Source organism: Pongo abelii, chromosome 13, assembly GCF_028885655.2.
Source record: "Pongo abelii isolate AG06213 chromosome 13, NHGRI_mPonAbe1-v2.0_pri, whole genome shotgun sequence".
Lineage (NCBI taxonomy): Eukaryota > Metazoa > Chordata > Mammalia > Primates > Hominidae > Pongo > Pongo abelii.
In genome coordinates this window covers 23,453,085-23,467,040 of record NC_071998.2, presented here as the reverse complement: position 1 = coordinate 23,467,040, position 13,956 = coordinate 23,453,085, and the positions used below count along the sequence as shown (strand labels likewise).

Sequence of the window (13,956 nt, the reverse complement as noted above, 5' to 3'; positions counted from 1 at the left end):
CTGAGGCTGGCTTGTTTGATGCTTTTAATATCATTATTTGTGTTACACGATACACAACCAAGGATGATGGTCAATACTGCAATGAAAATGTTAAAAAAAATATTATACACGGCTCATGTCTTCCACACACCTTCCTGGAAATAAATTAGTGAGCACGGAGAAACCTGGCTGGGGGGCAGCCACAGCTGAGAGAGGAGGGAGTGTTAAGGCAGTATCTACAAGGGGAAGGGTGGCAGGAGGGCAAGCTAAGGCCTAGATTCTTCCCTCCAACCTCCCAGACAGGGAAGGAGGGAGCCACACCCCTCCCTAGACACAGAAGCTGCCACTGCCAGCTTCCTGCCTCTCTCTGCCACACATACACTGCCTCAGTTGGAAGTCCTTGCCTGCCAGGGAACTAGTATGTCCTGTGGGGGGGAGATTTTCCCTGGTGTCTCAGGGCCACAGAGATTGAACAACGGGCCCGAGTCACACAGCAAGTCAGCAGCAAAGGCAGCAGTCTAAATGAGCCCCCAAAAAGAAGAGGTACCCATGTTCTAGAAAGGTGAGCCAAGGAGCCCCGGGGTAGTGGTGGTGGTAGTGGGAGGCCTGGCTCTGGGGTCCAGATGATGGGGGCACAGGGGTTGGGGGGATGTTGATCTGGGTGGGAGAGGTGGGTTCAGATGGGGGCCAGTATGGGCCCTGTGGGTCCTGCAGGTACCTTCTCTGTCCTTGCCTCCCTTTGTTTGGCATTTTCTCATCATCTAACTTGGGTCCCTGCACTAGAGGAGGTAGGGATGGGTTGGAGGAGTGGGGGGTGGTGAGCTGTACCCCAATATTTTGGAGCTGGCAGTTCCTGGGTATGATGCAGGGAGAGGTGCCACCCTTCCTAAGCCAACAGCCTCACTCCCTCCTCTCATTGCTCCCCATTCCAGCTCCCACCTCCCAGGATTGGTGTCCAGAGAGTGGGCTGTGGGTGAGTCTACTGCATGCCTGCAGCATGTGAGTGGATCCATGGGAGTGGATCCACCAGCACATGTGGGGTGTTAGCATGAGATGATCCACCTGGGCCTGTGCTATAAGGTATGTGGGCACAGGCCTGTGCAGTCTTAGGCTATCTGTGCTTTCATTTTTCTTCACACGGTGGCAGGTCTACACTGCCCAGCCCCAGGGGTGGGGCCTTCCTCACCTCTTCCCTCTTGATTTTCAGCCTCAGCTTTCCAGTCCCCTCCCCCAAACCAGCAATAGCAGAAGCAGCTGTATACACATCTTGATCTACAGACACCCTATACAGCCACACACAATAGACACCCCTCCAACACACATACACATTCACAGACAAACACGTAATCCCAAACAGAGCCACATGTGCTCAGACATACACAGTCCTGATAGGAACTGCCCCTTCGCCTTTCTACAGAGACACACAACTCTGCCCCACCCCAACCTCTAGGTGTACTGAGATATACAGAGATTGCCCCCTCCCCACCACAGAAATTTCTATGAAGAAACTCTTTCAGGTATAAAAGGATCTTCAACATAATTTCAGCTGCTGTTCATTTTCTAGTTGAGGAAACTGAAGACGAGAGAAAGCAAGTGGCTTGTTGAAGATCACAGGGAGGGGCCAGAGCTACGACCAGAACCCAGGCTTCTGACTCCCAGTCCAAGGCTGTCAGCCCATTGCACTGCTGAGCCGCCTTCTGCACTGTAAACAGACCACACAGGCACTTCCCTACCAGGGACACCCACATCTATGACAGGAATAGACTGAGGAGAGACAGGTCCAACAGAGACACACACCCACCCACCCCCTGACAGCCTCAGAGATACACACACATTCTGCTAAGCACTCCCTACCACATCCAAACAACCACATCCATATAGCCACTCAGCCCACTGGATTCACCAAAGCTTGCTCCTGGATTCTTACTGGGAAGCAGCCTCCTACGTCTTGGGCTGGGGTGAGGGGAATGGGCCATTGGAGTCCAGCCTTACTCCCTGCTTCCAGGCTGGGATTGAGACCAATGAGCACAAGGGTGGGTGAGGGTGGGGGTGGGGTGGGGTGGGCTGGTGGCAGACAGATAGATGCATTGGTGAGGGGCCAATTAGGACAGATCATACCACCCAAACCTCAGCCTGTCTCTAAGGCCCACCTTACCCTGCCCCACTCCCAGAGAGCAAGGAAGCGGGTGAATGGGGCAAGAGGAGGAAGAAGGCAGTGATCCGACGGGTGAGGGGCACTACCCGGTTGGGCAGCTTTGCCAGGCTTCCCATCTGAGGAAGGGGAAATGCAAATAGAAACATGGGCCATTAGGGGGTGTGTGAAGGAGGCTCCGAGGTGCTGGGACCCGTCCGCACTGCCCTGGGCCTTTCTCCCTCCAAGCCCCTTTCCTGGTTTGGCTGAGGCCGGGGCTTTGGAGTTCATGGCTTCGCTGGGGTGGGGCCAAGCCCCTGGCTTTGTGATCTCCCCACTCGTTAATGTTGACCTCCCTGCCGTCCAGTCTTCTCTCTTGGCCAGCCCTGGGAAGCGGGGCAGGGTGCTGGGTGAGGTTCCCCCAGGTAACTGAACAAACGGCCCCCACCCCTCCTCAGCTCCCGGGTGGAGAGAGACCCGGTTTTGGTTTCTCCAGCTCCATGAACACACAGAGGTACACGTCCTACCATAGGAGGAAGCAATGACTGTTATACGAGGTTGGCGGCTGTAGGGGCACGGGGCCGGGGGCAGGCAGACGAGCTGGGAAGGGGTCGGCCTCTGCCCGTCCTACCCGGCCCTTGGCGGCCCCGCCCCGGTGACCGCAGCGGCCCCGCCCGCTACTGAATGTGGCAGGCGGTGGAGGACGTGGCCTGGCAGCACATGCAGGTGGGGTTCACGGACTTGGGGGGAATGAGGTCTAGGTCCTCGTCGTCGGGGATCTCATCTAACCGGTAGCCGTCCTTCAGCAGCTGGATGTTCAAATCTTGGTTGATCTGCTGTAGGCAAAGGGGAGGGAGGTCAGGCCCGAGCAGCAGGGAGGCACCACCCACGGCTCTGCGGCCACTCCAGGCCGTCTGCGCCCCAGTCCAGCCAGTGCCCTGGATATCAGCCCCGCCCTGTCCCAGGTCTGTCCCTACCTCCAGGCCCTGCTCCTGCCTAGGCGCCCTCCTTCGCCTCTGGCCTCCCTTTCTTTCTAGTCACCCCTCCCCATTCTATGGTCAACTTCACACCTCTGGTCCTGCTCCTGTTCGGGTTTTGCCCCTATCTCAGGCCGGCTACTAGAGGATATCACCTGTATTTTACACCCGTTCTATTTAAATGGCCTGCTGCAATCCAAAGCCCCGCTCCTAACCCTGGGCTCCCCACACTTGAGGCCAGTAACCACTTCTTTTCCATCCTATCCCAGGCCTACTCTGTGCAGGGCACCACCCAGCCTTGCCCAGTCCTCTTTTTCCTTGTACTTGGGCATTGGCCCCAGCCCTCCCCCTGGATGGCGGTGATCCTGCCCGGTGGTGTCTAGGGTGAGAAGGGGTAGGGGCTCACCTCAGCAGAGGAGTAGCCGGAGGAGGAGTATCTAGACATGTCAAAGTCATCATCGCTGGCCATGGAGGAAGGAGAGGGAAAGTGATACCAAGAAATTACATAGAAAACTCTCTGCAATCCCACCTCCCATTAGTCAGCATCCCATACCTCCCTCACAGTTCCAAATAGCAAAATCTCAATACAAACTGTGCTTGGTGTGCAAATGCAGGATTTTAAAGACAAGTTCCCTAGCCCCACCCTTAAAATCAATTGCTATCCTTAACCTCCTTCTAAATATAGCAGTTACTCCTTTCACCCCCTTCCTACTCATCTTTTTTTTTTTTTTGTAGACTCAAATCACCCTGACTTGTAGGATATTCCCATAGTCCGAGTCTAGCCAGGTGTTTTCCAGGGAGTAGGGCTCCTCCCTGAGGGGACGGGGCATTGAGCATCATACTCTGCTATCCAGAGACAACATCACAGGCCAATTAGGGACAACCATTGGATCAACTGTCCCAGGATGACAGCAGACAGCGCAGGCCCCCCTTTCCTCTCTCTGCCACCTCTCTTCAACCCCCAGTCCCTGGTGTAAAAAAATTCCCATCCCTGGAGAATTCACCCTTGGAGAGATTCTGGCTGAAGAATACCCCAATTCTGACATTCTAGCAGGTGTGGCCTGTACAGCCCACTTGTGCTACACAGGTTCCTTTGGGCTGCCCAGCTACCCCCAAGCCCCCATACACACCTGTCCGTGTCAAGGGCTACCAGCGGCTTCTCATCGGGGCTCTGGTCAAGCGAGGAGTAGCCTTTATTGGGGACGACCAGCCTGGGTGAAGAATTTTGGGAGTTAGAGTGGCAAAGTGGAGCATAGAAACCTGGCAAGGGACTGGGTTGGGCCCCGTCCCACCACTTCCTTCCCTCCCTCCCTCCCCACCTTGGATCCTGTTAAGGCTGTCTCCTCTCAGAGAGGAGCTAGGCCTGAAGAGGGAGGGAAGAGGGGGAGGCTCAGGACCAGCAGAAATAGGTCCTGGCTGGCAGGGTCGAGGTGGGGTAGGGAGGGCCTCTACCTTGTTCGGGCCATGACATTGTTCTTCTTGGGTTGCTGGTTGACAGGGCTACCCATGCTGCCATTCTTCAGGGAGCCCTTCCGGGCCAGCTCCCGCTGCTTCTCTGCAGGAGGACATGGGAAGGAAGCTGTGTCCTGCCCCTGAGGCCACCCTGTCTTACTACTCAGGGCAGCCTGGGCTGGGCCTCCACTGTGAAACCACTTGCTCCTAGAAGGACTGAGGCAGGGATCCCAACTCCAGGCCCCTGCTGCTTGGTGGAGATAGTACCTGGCCCTGCACAACCTGAGGCAGACAGTGGGGGGCAAAAAGAGGAGGCTGCCCCCTGTTTTCTAGGAACCACAACTCCCATGTTAGGGTAGTTAGTGTGTACTTGATGCCAGGGAAAGGCTGGAGGGGGAGCGACAATCACAGAAGGATGGCACAGTCAGAGAGGGCTTCCTTTAGGTGACACCATGACCTGGAGAGAGGTGGGCATTCTAGGAAGGAGGGATAGTGCGTGCAAAAATGCATTTAAAAGTGAGCATAAGTGTGGCTCTGGATAGAGGGGTAAAGAGAGAGGTCAGGTTAGAGAAGTAAAATTCATTTATTCAGCCACTTATTCAACAAATATCCATGTCACTAATTATATGTCAGGTCCTGTGCTAAGGGGCTGAAGACTCTCTCTGGTTACAAACTCAGAACATGAAGGACTTGAATGCCGGACAGAGGAATTTGGGATTAACGCAGAAGGAAGAAGAAGCCACTGAAGGTTGTGGTGTGCGAGGGGCAGGATGGGGCTACAAGGTAAGGGGCAGGAGGCTGGGGGAGCCCATTTGGCTACGATGCCTGAGTGGTGCTCCTGACTCCTTTTGCCAAGGTCTGAGTTCTCCAAGGTTCCAAAGCCTACCAGGTTCATGGAGCTGGCCATCAGGTGACCCAGTCCACTGCCTGGTATGTGACAGTTGCTACCAGAAGTAGCTGCCTGGGTCTTGGAGGAGTCCCATCTACTCTTCCCTACTCATCTCAAGTAAAGCCCAGATCTAGGAAAAGGAACTGTTAGGTGGAGAGGAACACTAGGGAAAATGACTCATAAAATAGCCAAATGCTCCAGAGGGTAAGGATGGGAAGGACCTTTACAGCTACTGTGACTCACTTTGAAATCTCCCCTGACCTCATGTCTCTGAATCTCTGTCTTCTACTCTTTGACCCTCTTTCTTTGCCACTGCTCAGCTGATTCCAGCTTTTTCCCAGCTTCTTTCCAGCAGGTGGCAGCTGCCATTACCACCCCAAGCCTCTAGGGGGTGCAATTTGCCTTAAAGTTCCTGGTGGTACTAGGTGCAACTGGGACAATGCTGTGAATTTTCATGAGGAGCTTTGATGGTAATGTAATGGGGAGAAAAAAAGATGTTATTTTAAAAGCATGCTGAAATTGTTTGAAATAGTGGGAAAAAAGCAAACAATAAACTGGCAAAACCAAACTACAGACTACTATACAACCATTTAAAAGAATGAAGTCACAATATGCTGACATTGGAAGGAGCTCCAAGATTTAGGTGGTGGGAGAGGGAAGGCCAAATTTCAGAAAATGTGCACAATATGATACCACTTATGTTAAAATACAAAGTAAAACTACAAAAACTAAAAAGGCTTGGAATGGTTACCTCTTAGGAGGAGAATGTGATGGGGGAGAGTAAAGAAGTTATGCTTGTTAAAATACTTGTATTGTTACATTAAACAATAATAGGCTGGGTATGGTGGCTCATGCCTGTAATCCCAGCACTTTGGGAGGCCGAGGTGGGTGGATCACTTTAGACCAGGAGTTCCAGACCAGCCTGGCCAACATGGCGAAAGCCTATCTTTACTAAAAATACAAAAATTAGCTGGGCGTGGTGGTGCGCGCCTATAATCCCAGCTACTTGAGAGGCTGAGGTAGGAGAATCGCTTGAACTGGGGAAGCGGAGGTTGCAGTGAGCCAAGATCACGCCACTGCACTCCAGCCTGGACAACAGAGAGAGACTGTCTCAAAAACAAAACAAAACAACAACAACAACAACAACCAACCCCCCCGATAAATAAAATTGGCTGCAGTTTTAATCTGATGTCCTAGGAATAGAAACAAATTCCAAGGAGAGAACTATTCTTGTTTAGAAAAACAGCTCGAGGGACTCCCTTGGATGTGGTCTGGAAGGAGAGAAGCAAGCAAGGTAAGAAAAAAAAAATAGTAGTTGAATAATAAAATACAGGACTCTGTGGAAAGGAAGGAGAAAGTTGTAGGCAAAGGGCCCTTAGGACTGAGGAGGCATCAGTAATTGTTGGGCAGCTGGAGCCTGAGGAGGAGGATGGACAGGAGGATGGCCTTGATGGCAGAGGAACTTGGAAGGATAGTAATGACCTATATTTGATTGTAAACTCTTTCCTGTATGTCCTGTTTTGTAATTTCTCTTCAAGAAACCAAAGTTTTCATAAAAGTGTGTTATATACAGCAGCCATGAGACAGTGAAACTTTGGTCCCTTAAGGGAGAGGGACAGCACATGGGGTGAAGGGAGGGCAATAGTGGTAGGAGCTGCGGACAGAGGCCAGAAGCGAGGGGACTTCACAGGATCAGGCTGCACAGTAAACTGACTTTGGAGTGGACATGAGACAAAGCCACAAGGGAAATGTGGCCCGGAAAGGAAGGGAGATATTTGGGTTTTCTAAGAAACTAAGAGAAAACTCCCCCAAATAGGTGCCAGCTGGGCCCAGAGATCTCTAGATGGGCTGAGATTGTAATCAGGAGAGGGGCTCGGCTTCTAGGGTTGGAACTCTCATTCCTTTCTATCCCTTAGACATAACAAGTAACACCCCACTTCTAAGGCAGCTTCCTCTCAGCCTGATCCAGTGTTTGATGGGACTTCCAAGTCCTCTCTCTGGGGTTCCATGCTTTTCCCCCTGCAACTATCCCCCGGAATACCTGGAATGTTCTTGGCTTCAGAGATGCCTCTTAGAGTTTCAGGCTCCTGCAGAGAACTGTAACTGCCCTCTTTGCCTGCAGGAGACAAGGTGCCTGGCAGTGCCAATGACTTGAAGGCTTGAGTCTTGGAATCATCTAGGCTGAGCTGGTTTATTTGTGGCACCTCATTGTAGACCCAGCCCAGAGCATCTTGCCTACTCCCCACATCTCCCTCACCCCCCAGACACACTCACCCAGCTTCACTTGGAGCGGGGATGGTTTGTAATTCATGGCTACTGACTCACCCTCCCGGGCGTCACAGTCTCCGTCAGAGATGGAGGCGGCGGCTGGGTCCTGTGGGGAGAAAGCAGCAAGACAGAGAGTTGTTAGGGAGTGAAGACAGGGGGCTGCTCTCAGTCCTGAAGCTAGCCTTCCCACCTGCCCTCTGGGCTTCTGTGAGCATCCACCCCTCACAGCAGGCAGGGCGTTCAGGGAGAGAGAGGCAGACCCATCTACCGTGGGACAAAAACACTGGGCTAGGTAGAAGAACCAAGGATCTGGGTTCCATGTACACCCAACATGGTGTGTGTCCTCAAAGTCCTGTGTGGTCCAGCCTCCTCCAGAAAGCCCATCATGATTTCTTTAAACTCACAGGACTTCCTTCTCCTAACTCCCATACTAGTAGCCCTTCCCCTCAGGCCCTTCCTGTGTACTTGCTTGGCAAGGTCTTCCTAGGTTCCTGTGAGTTTAAGTCTGGGTTAAGGGGAGAGCAGGTGCTGTCTGAGATGGGTCTTCTCCCTCTGTTTCCCTGTGCTGGACAGGTCCCTTCACAGGATCCAGAGAACTGACTGGCCAAGCCACACCAGCCTTCAAGGCTACAGCCACTGGACAAAAAATAGTTCTAATGAGGACTTCTCCAGCTCACAAATGACACCTAAAGAGTGTCTCCTGGGAGAACCTGAAAAGTTGGCTAGGTACAGTAGGTGAGAAGACAAATAATGCCAAACCAGCAGGTGGCCAGTTAGTCTTTTGCTGCCAAGAGTGCAGATGGTCAGGAAGATAGGAAAGCACACATTCTGTGTACTGTCCTGAGTCTGGAACCTTTGACATCCTCCTCACTGCCCTCTTCACTTCACTCATCTCTAATTGGGCTGGGAACTGTGCTGTCCAGAGTCCTTTTTTTTTTTTTTTTTGAGATGGAGTCTTGCTCTGTCGCCCAGGCTGGAGTGCAGTGGTGCGATCTTGGCTTACTGCAATCTCCGCCTCCCAGTTTCAAGCAATTCTCCTGCCTCAGCCTCCTGAGCAGCTGGGACTACAGGTACACACCACCATACCCAGCTAATTTTTGTATTTTTAGTAGAGATGGGGTTTCACCATATTGGCCAGGCTGGTCTCGAACTCCTGACCTCATGATCCGCCTGCCTCAGCCTCCCAAAGTGCTAGGATTACAGGCATGAGCCACCATGCCTCACTAAGAGTCCTTATCTAGCCTTGCCATCCCCTCCCAAACACCCTCCTCTGCTGCAAGATCCAGGGCCATGGCCCAGCCTGCCTCAGTCAGTTGGAAGTGGCTGAAGTCATCCACATTCTCCCTGAGACTCTGAGGACAAAATATTGACGGGGTGCTGCCATCCTAGCTATAGGATGGGGGTCTGGCTTCCCTTTAATAAGAGTAGATTCACCTTTATTTCATTTATATATCAGCCTGTTGCAACATTTTGGTTGGAGAAAAGGTTCTATTTTTTAAAAAGGGTTAAAATCTTTTGATTTTAAATGTTTAAAAATGTTTTATTATGGAAATTATAACAAGTAGAGAAAACAGTATAGTGAGATCATAGGTACCTATCAACAGCTTCAACAAATATCAACTTATCACCCATTCTTTTTAAATGAGGAAACCTGGGCCAAGAGGGGAAGTGTCTTACCCAAGGTCAGTGATGGAGTCAATAACCTTTCAAAGCATGCAGGGAGGGACATAGGGAAGAGAACATGATTTGGGCTTGGAGCTAAAGACAGGCCCTCTGGGAGGCTGCTCCATTCCTGCAGGCCCAAGCATCAGTCTGCATATTAACCTCTTCCCTTGTCTTTGCATTTTAACCAGGGCCTGTAGATTGCTAAGCCTAAGGTGTGAGGAGTGCAGAGGGGATCCAAGGCTGCTGCCTGTTCTGCCTCTGCGGATGCAGGGAGTAGACAGATGGGCATGTAGAACGCTGCCACAGTGTCAGGCCCAGGGATCTGAGTCGCTGCTGGTGACCTGGCAAGGAAGGATATATAACCATTATGGTGGCTTCTGTTCCCTTTAAAATGAGGCAGTGGGCATGAAAACATGCTTGTCACTAATGGGAAAGGGAAAAGTCTAGCAGGTTTGAGAGGGAAATCCTGGCCTTGTCTGTGTTCCTTCAGGCCATCCAGAGCACAAGGCTCTAGGTGGGCTGTGTTGCCACGGTGGTTTGCAAGTTCCTGAGGGCAAAACCTGTGCCTCCCTCCCCTGCTTTGATCCCTAGCCCTTAGCCTTGACTGAGTAGAAGAAGGGCAGGAGGCTTTGCTCAGAAAGGCTGGGCGCCACAATGCCTGCATCTTGGGCAACTTCCCACGCTGCAAGTCCTTCATCCTCCCTGGCTCAACAACCACCGTGAGAGACTAATAGACAGCACCTTTCCTGCACAGCCTTGGAGAAGCAAACCTCTAGTGGCCCCGACATGCCTCTCTGCAGCCAAAACAGCCTCTCAGCGGCTACCTGCAAGGGAGGTGGAGATGGGACAGCTGGGCTCTGGATTTCCTGTGGGCCACAGAGACTGCTCACTGCAAAGCAGCCAGAGGGAAGGCTTTCTAAAGGGCAAATCCCATAAACATGCTGATAGGACCCTACCAGGGCAGCACTGGCACATTTCCAAGTCCCAAGTCACATTCTTTCACTTTTTTGGTAGCATTCGTCACATGTCACATATACCACATCCATTTGGAAAAGGCTTCCTCCCTTGGCTCATCTCTTGCTTCTTTGACTATCATTTCTCTGTCCTCCCACAACCCTTTGCCTCCTCTGTAGGGTCCTGCCCTTGGCCCTCCTCTCTCTCCTTGGGGAGCCCTGATGTCTCCTATAGTTCTGATTGGCATTTTTACACTGATGACTTCTAAATCTGTGGCATTTCGATCCTGCATCTCCTCCTTAACCTTCTAACCCATCTATCACATGAGAGTGTTAGGCCTCACCATCCTTTCCCTGGGGCTGATTTTTAAAAACACAAGCCCTTAGACATTTGGAGCTAACTTTTTACTCCTCAGTGCAGATGAGTTCATCAAAGTTTCTTCTCTCAGTCTGGAGGTACTGGGTGTGAATGGTAACATGGGAGGTAGATTTCATAGGAAGGACAGGGCTAGGAAGCTGTTGAGCAACTCTGGTCACAGGGACTCACATGTGGTCCTTGAGGCCTACTGGGCAGTTCCTGGTGGTATTTGATCCTGGGTGAAACTGCCAGCTCCTTTGGACCACAACTCAGGAGGGCCTGACCAGGGGGCAGAGCCCTAGGCTGAGCGGTCCCATGCAAAGCCCACCATTCAGCATCTCCTCCATCACTATCCATGACAGAAGGCCACCTTAGTGGCAAGCACAAAGATCTCTGGCACTGTGCCTGCAAACATAAGCCTTTACTGTGAGCTTCCTCTATGTCTTCCCTTATAAATGCAGCCAATGCACCACAACCATTGCATGGCAATGTAATCAGGGAGATTAAATGTAAAATATTCATGAATGTAAGTATCAGAAAAGACTCCAGGCAGAAGGAAGTGCCTGGCTCCAAGAAATCAGGGAGAATTTAAAGTGCCCCCCAAGGACATCTGAAGGCGTTAGCTAGATCCGGGAACTAGAGTGGGGATTAACAAGATTATTAATAAACACTCAGCAGAGACAGACATTGAAATGCATCTCTAACAGCAGCCCATGTTTCTGCAACCCTTCAAATAAATTCTCCGAAGACTACAGAGATGATTAATAGCCTAGCCTCACTGTTTCTGGGACAGGATATATAGGCTAATGGCTAGTGCAAAGCCAATATAGCTAGAGGAAGGCAAAAGCATCAGAAGAATCCTTAGAATTATAATAGTTTGGTCCACTGATTTTCATTAAACTGTGTTCCCTGAGTGACTGTGAAGGGGAAGCTATAGGATGGGGGTCTGGCTTCCCTTTAATAAGAGTAGATCCACCTTTATTTCATTTATATATCAGCCTGTTGCAACATTTTGGTTGGAGAAAAGGTTCTATTTTTTAAAAAAGGTTAAAATCTTTTGATTTTAAATGTTTAAAAATGTTTTATTATGGAAATTATAACAAGTAGAGAAAACAGTATAGTGAGATCATAGGTACCTATCAACAGCTTCAACAAATATCAGCTTATCACCCATTCTTTTTAAAAAATGAGGAAACCTGGGCCAAGAGGGGAAGTGTGTTACCCAAGGTCAGTGATGGAGTCAATAACCTTTCAAAGCATGCAGGGAGGGACATAGGGAAGAGAACATGATTTGGGCTTGGAGCTAAAGACAGGCCCTCTGGGAGGCTGCTCCATTCCTGCAGGCCCAAGCATCAGTCTGCATATTAACCTCTTGCCTTGTCCCCCTGCCCCAGGGCTGTACCAACTCATGAACTGTCTTTAGCTGGCTGGCCTTACTTGTCGGAGCTGTGGGTAGTGCAGTCAATACAATGGTAGGCTGGGACCCAAGAGATCCCAAATAAGCAGGATAGAATTGGGTGGTAAAAAAGGGAAACAAAGGAAAAAAACAAAGTGTGGAACCTTCAAGGCTCATGCCTGAGTCTTAAGAAGGAGGATCTGGATAAGTAGATGGAAGAGTCTGCTTTCCTGAATGACCCGCAGACTTTTACGGGCTACTCTGGTAGGACTCTAGGTGGCAAAAAATAAAACTTGTAGAGTGTCTTGTAGTTCCTAATGTATGTCTTCAGATCCATGAGCTTATCTGATTCTCGTAAGTACCCAGTAGACATGTGATTGCCTCCCCAACATTCAAATTATACTCCTCCTCCACTGGGCAACAGACATATGGCTTGGATGGGCTGACCTCACTCTCAGTGCTAAGGGGATGCTCTGACTAAAGGAAGACAATCTACACAATCCCATCCTCCTTGCCACACAGACTGAAAGGAAGATTGTAATGGTTAAAAGCACAGACTCTGGAGCCAGAGTGCCTAGGTTCAAATTCCAGCTCCTCCAGTTAGTAGCTATACAATCTGGGTTTCAGCTTCCTCATCTGTAAATGGGACTAACACTAATACCTAGTTCAAGGGTTCTTGTGAGGATAAAAGGAGTTAATATGTATTAAAGCAGTTAGAATAGTCCTTAGCATAGTATACCCTTAGCACTATATCCATGTTAACTGTAAAGATATCATTAGTATAGGTTCAGTGAGGCCTACACTATCATGGTCAGTGTGCCCTGGGAGTGGCTGGCCTGTAGCTGTAGCCCTGACACCACATAGGTTGGAGCCTGGCTTATATATGGAGGTATCTGTAGAAAAGGTGTGCCCTCCTTAGGGTGATGAAAGGCCTGACCGCAGGGCACCCTGTTTCCTCTCTTCCCTCACTCCAGCACGATACAATTCTTTCGTTTATTTAATGATGATAGGGCTCACAAATACAAATGGAAAAGAGTCCCAACTGGGCATGCTGGCATGCACCTATAGTCCTAGCTACATGAGACTGAGGCAGGAGAATCACTTAAACTAAGGAGTTCAAGTCCAGTCTGGGCAACATATTGACATATTGAGACCCTGTCTTTAAAAATAAAAAAAAAAAAAAGGGCTGAGCACGGTGGCTCACGCCTGTTATCCTAGCACTTTGGGAGGCCAAGGCGGGCGGATCACGAGGTCAGGAGATCGAGACCACGGTGAAACCCCATCTCTACTAAAAATACAAAAACGTAGCCAGGCACGGTGGTGGGCGCCTGTAGTCCCAGCTACTCGGGAGGCTGAGGCAGGAGAATGGCTTGAACCCGGGAGGCAGAGCTTGCAGTGAGCCAAGATCGTGCCTCTGCACTCCAGCCTGGGCAACAGAGCGAGACTCTGTCTCAAAAAAACAAAAAAAAAAAAAAAAAAAAAAGAAAGAAAGAAAAGAAAACAGTCCCATCTTTAAGAAGTTCCCAATAATTATTAATAAAGGTAACCAAGAGCCATATAAAATTAGAGGGAATGGGACAAAGGGAGGGTGGTCAAATGAGACACTTGAAAAGATCTTAAAACATTAGGTCACAAGTTAGTTTAAGAGCGAGGAGTAAGGACATTCAGGGAACATGTGAAAAGTCTCAGAAGCAGGAAACTAGCATAGTACATTCAAGGAATAGTCGGCATTTTGCTATAGTTGAAGCTCAGAAGGTATGGTGAAAAGTTGCAGGAAATCAAGTTGGTGGAGTCAGGAGGGGGCTCAGATCATGCTGGAAGGTGGGCTTTGATTTTTTTCTTTACTCAGAAGATGATGGGGAGCCAATGAAGCCTTAAGCAGGGAGTA

The 13,956-nt window shown here is 50.2% G+C and overlaps 1 protein-coding gene and 1 long non-coding RNA gene across 16 annotated transcripts in view; one reads left to right on the top strand and one right to left on the bottom strand.

The window, feature by feature from the left end:
* Nucleotides 1-11: 11 nt before the first annotated feature.
* Nucleotides 12-13,956, bottom strand: part of FAM219A (family with sequence similarity 219 member A) — a 60,611-nt gene continuing 46,666 nt past the window's right edge. For 2 of the 13 annotated variants that reach the window (XM_054521014.2, XM_024252205.3), the window contains exons 2-7: nucleotides 7,703-7,802; nucleotides 7,470-7,544; nucleotides 4,540-4,642; nucleotides 4,218-4,298; nucleotides 3,494-3,548; nucleotides 12-2,946 (exon numbers count right to left, since the gene is read on the bottom strand). In XM_054521014.2, the coding sequence (XP_054376989.1) occupies nucleotides 2,788-2,946; nucleotides 3,494-3,548; nucleotides 4,218-4,298; nucleotides 4,540-4,642; nucleotides 7,470-7,544; nucleotides 7,703-7,802 (573 nt within the window). In that variant the 3' untranslated portion in view covers nucleotides 12-2,787. The remainder of the gene's footprint in view (nucleotides 2,947-3,493; nucleotides 3,549-4,217; nucleotides 4,299-4,539; nucleotides 4,643-7,469; nucleotides 7,545-7,702; nucleotides 7,803-13,956) is intronic. The other 11 variants (XM_024252208.3, XM_054521015.2, XM_054521017.2 and 8 more) reach the window with 7 other exon arrangements.
* The window catches only part of LOC129048061 (uncharacterized), a 40,586-nt gene continuing 27,528 nt past the window's right edge, over nucleotides 899-13,956 (top strand). For all 3 annotated transcript variants that reach the window (XR_008510087.2, XR_008510086.2, XR_008510088.2), the window contains exons 1-2: nucleotides 899-1,059; nucleotides 5,173-5,322. This is a non-coding gene — a long non-coding RNA (uncharacterized LOC129048061). The remainder of the gene's footprint in view (nucleotides 1,060-5,172; nucleotides 5,323-13,956) is intronic.